Source organism: Physeter macrocephalus, chromosome 8 (assembly GCF_002837175.3).
Source record: "Physeter macrocephalus isolate SW-GA chromosome 8, ASM283717v5, whole genome shotgun sequence".
Classification (NCBI taxonomy): domain Eukaryota; kingdom Metazoa; phylum Chordata; class Mammalia; order Artiodactyla; family Physeteridae; genus Physeter; species Physeter macrocephalus.
The window spans coordinates 133,714,599-133,720,598 of NC_041221.1; the positions used below are offsets into that span (position 1 = coordinate 133,714,599).

A 6,000-nucleotide genomic window follows, 5' to 3' on the forward strand; every position below is an offset into this window, starting at 1 on the left:
GAAGGTAAATTGGTGCACTATGAACAGTATGGAGGTTCTTTAAACAACTAAAAATAGAACTAACTTATGGTCCAGCAATCGCACTCCTGGGCATATAATCCAGAAAAGACGAAACTAGTTCAAAAAGATACATGGCAACCCAATGTTCACAGCAGCACTATTTACAATAGCCAAGACATGGAAGCAACCTAAGTGTCCATCAACGGATGAATGGATAAAGAAGATGTGGTATATATATACACAATGGAATACTACTCAGCCATAAAAAAGAATGAAACAATGCCATTTGCAGCAACATGGATGGACCTAGAGATTATCACACTGAGTGAAATAAGTCAGACAGAGAAAGACAAATATTATATGATACCACTTATATGTGGAATCTAAAAAATAATACAAATGAACTTATTTACAAAACAGAAACAGACTCGTGGACATAGAAAAGAAACTTATGGTTACCAAAGGGGAAAGGGTGAGGAAGGGATAAATTAGTAGGAGTATGGGATTCACAGAGGCACACCACTATATATAAAATAGATAAACAACAAGGATTTACTGTATAGCACAGGGAACTATATTCAATATCCTGTAATAACCTATAGTGGAAAAGAACCGGAAAAAATATTTATACCTATGTATAACTTCATCACTTTGCTGTACACGTGAAACTAACACAATATTGTAAATCAACTATATTTCAATTAAACATTTTTTTAAATTTTTTTAAAGTTGCTGAAGTGTGAGGCCCTTGGAGCCCACTGTCATAGATATAGCCCAGATGGGGCCTCCAAAAGAAAGCCTTCCCTAGCACCTGTCCACAACACACACATGCATGCCCACTAAGTCTCCCACCTGTAGTCTCACATGCACACACCTGCATCATAGCCATTAACACATCTCCCACTGCAATTGTTCACTGAGCTATTTCCCCACTCTCCACTCTGAGCTCCTCCTGGATGGGCACCACAGATTTTCTGTTTTATCCCCAGGACCTGGCTTGGTGCTTGTTCCAGAGTGCTAGGTCAATAAATGTTTGAGAATGAATGAATGCATGCACGTATGAATGAACAAAGTGTTGCACTACTTGAGGGCATACGCTAAATGTCTATGCGAAAATTTTAATGCCAATTTTGCTTACAAGAAAACCAGAGTCCGGATGGAGTGACCCATTAAAGTGACAAAGGAGAGAACGGAATTTCTATCGTGTTACACGTCAATTCTTTCCTTGACTTCTTTGTGTCAGGCTGACCATCGTGACCACATCAAATACTCGATCTACAGAACTGAAGCTGATTCTCAGAGGCGTGAACCTTTGAGACTTGGTAGGTAACATTTTCCCTCTGAGTTGCAGCATTAATTGCATATACGTACTTGAAGTACAATCTGCCACCATTTCAGCAGCAGGGTCTGTGCCAACAGCAGCCCCACATGGAACAATAGAAACAGGGATGTGATTCACAGCAGGTCCTCGCTGTGTCTTAAATAACTCACAGGAGGACAGAGATTTACAATGGCCTTCAGGAGCCTGGCTTTGTGCTTGCTGGTGTGAGTGGAAAGAGCCCTCTGAGGACCAAGCTAAAACCCAAGCGGTCAGTGAGCTGCCCCTGAAACAAGCTTCTATTTAGAAACATGATGAACTTATTTAACAAATGAAATATCAGCGCCCCTGAAAGCCTCCAGGGATTAGCCTATTTCTCGACAAGAAAGTTCCATTTTTGTGGCTCATGTGAATTGGACAGCGTCTCCAGGCACAGTCTGTTCCATGAATGAAATCACTGGACTCAGCCCAACAATCCACCGGCTTAGTCTGATAAGCATTTTACTATTTTGTTTCTTTATGTGTTTGTTCTCTAACAAAACCAACCAATGATTATAGTGGTCAATTCAATAAAAATATTTTTTAATCTGTCTTAGACAATCTCAGACAAATAACCAATTTGATAAAAATAATTTCTATCATCCCAGTCAATTCAGTCCACAAAAGTCAATAAAATAAGACAGCTGGCTGGCCTTTAAGGGAAGAGTAAATCAGCATTCAAGGAAGGAAAAATGAGACAGCATTTCCCATGGAATATACAGCAAGAAAAAGTGCATCCTTTACCTTGGTCAAAAGGCTTGTTGGGATTCCAGTTTCTGAAATAATCATCCTATATGAGGAAAAAAAACAGAAAACAAAGGTCAGATTTCAAGAAGCTTCTCACATAAATGCATAAAAAGCTGCCTTTCCCCCCACTTCCCAAAACACAAAGGAAAACACTAAGGGCTTAGAACTCTTTCCAAGGCATTCATGTGCAATCAAAAATATCAATCGACTTTTTAAATTCTTGTCTTTCAAACTGTATGGATGATACACTAGGAAGAGTTAATACATTTCAGCCTAATATGGAAACAGCACTGCTCTTCCTGGTTTGACAGATAAACGGAGACACCTTCTCAGTGCAAGACGTATTTGCTATCAATTATACCGCTAGTGGTGATGCCTAGCTGTTCTCACTTGGGATTAAGCCTCTGTGTTTGTAACCACTGATAATTCAACTGTCAACATTTCTCCTACACGAAGACATGTAATTTTGGCGCGCAGTTCCAGTTTTCTAACACTCCCCAAACCTAAAAGCAGAGGGCCATTCAAATGTGAGAATTAACCACAGGCATATATTCAGCTTAATACCATGTGTCCCGGGTGTGTAAAGATAAAAACACAAAGGCTGGCCAATCTGGTTTGTTCATAACCATGTCCTTCTTGCATGAAGCTTGCCTCGATTTATGCTCCGAGGCTAGACACTTCATTACTTTGAAAGTGCAAGGGTCCAGGTCACTCACTTCTCTATCGTCACATTAACCTCTTCCCCACTGCTAATAACCCTTCCCTTCCAAACCTCCACTGCCCACTTTCTCCTCCCTGTAAGTGCTCACCCACGCCACTGCGGCCGAGCACACCCACTCTGTCAGCTCAGCTCAACTGTCTGCAACATGCAGAGGCCTCACCCGTGGAAAACACCTCCACACCATTTTTAGGGCGTGTGCCCCCATGCAGTTAATTTCCTCCTGCATATACTCAAATGATCTGCTGGATGTGTTTTCGGCTAGTACTCTGCATGCTGCAGTTCCAGAAAGCTGTCCAGAATGAGGCCTCGACATCTCTTCTAGAAAAGTTCATTTAGATCAGAGTGCACAATTAGTTTCAACTACGGTCCATGCCATGCCGTCTCCTGCGGCCGTTTGTCTCCGACACCATCTCCTGTGAATTTTATCGGCCTCTGTGTCATTCAATTACCTGGCTTTATTAGATCCTGGTTGAGTTCACCTAAGCCCTTAAATAGATTTTAGGAAACTGGATTTAGAGTAAAATCAGAACATTGCTCGTTGGGCAGCGATTCCATTTTCCAGAGCATGAATAAACATGAACGGGTTCCTCCGGATCCTGGGGATTCAGCATGAAATCATTTTTAACTCCGAGGAATTGGCCCACTTTGCTCTGGCTTTAAATTTATGGCATAACTGGTCTTCTCACCCATCTGGTTAGGAAGTCTCTGAGGTCTACACCATGAAATATCACTGAGAAAGTTTAAAAGATATCCCTCTGCCACATCTCTCTCCATTTATTATTTTAAATATAATCCTAGTCTTTTGAATTATGTGGCAGCCAGAGTTAATGATTCTAAGTTAAGAGCTGGATGATCAGTGGGAAATTTACCACCTGATTTCTCAGCTTTGATGGCCAATATACTCACCACTAAATATAAGCAAGTGACTCAGACATTCTGCTGTTCACAAGGGCAAGAGAAGAGATAACCCAGGATGAACTCACCCTCACCACTGGAGAAAAAACAACAAAACCTCTGTCCTTCCAGCTGTGGTTCATCAGTGCCCTCTGCACATCCAGAGGACGGCACCGCCCCACTGCAATCTAAAATCACGTGAACTATTTTCTACTTGAACATGCTGTTCTAATACATGGAAGTCCCTGGAAGCTTAGGATGTGTGTCTAACAAGGAAGGACTGGAGCCAAAGACAAGTTCCTTTGCTTTAATTTCACATGTCACATTCTCTGTGATATCCAAGTGAGGTCTGAGCCAGTCTCAAGAACTGAATATTCCTTAGTGATTTCAACATACGTTATAACTTGGATGGAATGTGAAGCATACTTCTGGACCTTGCCACATTTCCAGGCTAACTATAACTGCCATTTTTACATATTTCCTGGGGAAAATCATGGTTTTAAATATAAAACCTCTAAAAGTGGCTATCTGCATGAGAATATTTAAAAACTCTTTGCACATGTAATAATACTGCCTAACCGCTGCCCAGATGTGAAGGTACACCTGAGTCAAAGCTCATTATGCAAAATGAGTCTTTCAAACAGCCTCTTGCCCAGCAAGGCCAAGTGGGGAAGGAAAATGACTTCCCTGCATCTGATGGCTTTTGCCCTGTCTTAGGAAAGCGGGTGCCAAAGCAGAACCCAATGAGCTAGCAGCCCAGACAACCTTGGGTGTGACCGCCGTGGCTACAGCTGAGAGAGAGGCACCAGAGCCCACTTGGGGGATGGCCACTGAGCATGGGGAAGGGGGCCACTTAGCGGTCACTGCAGCAGCAAGGTCCAAATATGAGCGGCCGGAGTTCACAGATCAGCCTTCCACACTGGACCGGCCAGGTCTGCAGACATGGGCAGTCCAAGCAGCTGCACCTGTGCCAATCAATCCACTCTGCCTCTGGGGCAACGTCTGGTGAGGGAGCATCCAAACCCGCGTGGAAAAAGCCAAAGCTAGAAGAACACCCTTCTAGAGCTTCAGCTCACCCCTGAGTCCTACATAACAGTCAGTATGCTCAAAGGACAAAGGACGGCTGGCTGGTCATTTCTCCAGGGCTTAACATCCAAGGGCAACAGCCCACCTCTTCCTTTATCTTATTTTCGATCTAAAAATTTTTAAATATAGCATATATTTTAGGTTATCCTAAAACACACCCAGGACTTGCTGTGCTGTTGACGCTTCTACCTCCTTTCTCACAGGGACAAATCCCACCGTGGGAAGTAGTGTGCCAGCCCCACACCAGCCAGGTGCTGCCCGGTACCTAAGTGCATTATGCTGTGTGGACCCCAACGCCTGGTCTAGAGACCAGAAAAGCACAGGACTTGAAAAGCCCTCACCTCTGATCTTCCTTCTGGCCCAATGAAGATGTGGCCTGTTAAAATTCAGACTGTGGTGGAAGGCATGGTGGACGTACTAGATCACACTCACCAGGTGAGGTGTATCTGTCTGTGTTGGCCTCTTAACCGGTAATTTTATCTCTACTGATGAAGCTTTTAAAAATGACTTGCAAGGACCTCAGCAACAGTTAATTCTTAAAACATACACCTCAATAGAAGTTCGCATACCTAGATACAGTCATTTATTAAATTCAATAACTCCTATTAGTGCACTCTACAGGCTGAAGAGTGAAGGATGGCAGTGTTACCATGCATGTATATTTTATGGGCTACACTGCACAGGATAATTATATCAGGCCTCTGCTGGACAGGGCAGAGAACAGTCTTCCTCTAAATTCTCACCATACGAGGAAGGGCTTATTCCATTTCATGATACCACTTCAAAAATGAAAATCACCCAACTCTTTAGGGACTGTTAAAACCCGGAAGAACCTATAAATTTTAAAAGACTCTCAAATTTGAGCATACTGAGTTATGTCCAAAATCATGAAACATTCCAGGTGAGCATACAGTCATAGTAAAAACACATCAAAAGTCAGCATACCTAAATGTCCATCAACAGAGGAATGGATAAAGAAGATGTAGTACCTATATATACAATGGACTATTACTCAGCCATAACAAGGAATGAAATTGGGTCATTTGTACAGACGTGGATGGACCTAGAGAGTGTCATACAGAGTGAAGTAAGTCAGAAAGAGAAAAGCAAATATTGTATAATAACACATATATGTGGAATCTAGAAAAATGGTATAGGTGATCTTATTTGCAAAGCAGAAATAGAGACACAGACG

General features: G+C 42.4%; 1 protein-coding gene across 2 annotated transcripts in view; it reads right to left on the reverse strand.

The window, feature by feature from the left end:
* The window catches only part of SPOCK1 (SPARC (osteonectin), cwcv and kazal like domains proteoglycan 1), a 560,476-nt gene that overhangs the window by 290,608 nt on the left and 263,868 nt on the right, over nucleotides 1–6,000 (reverse strand). For both annotated transcript variants that reach the window (XM_024121302.3, XM_024121312.3), the window contains exon 3: nucleotides 2,102–2,147. In XM_024121302.3, coding sequence (XP_023977070.1) covers nucleotides 2,102–2,147 — 46 coding nt within the window. The remainder of the gene's footprint in view (nucleotides 1–2,101; nucleotides 2,148–6,000) is intronic.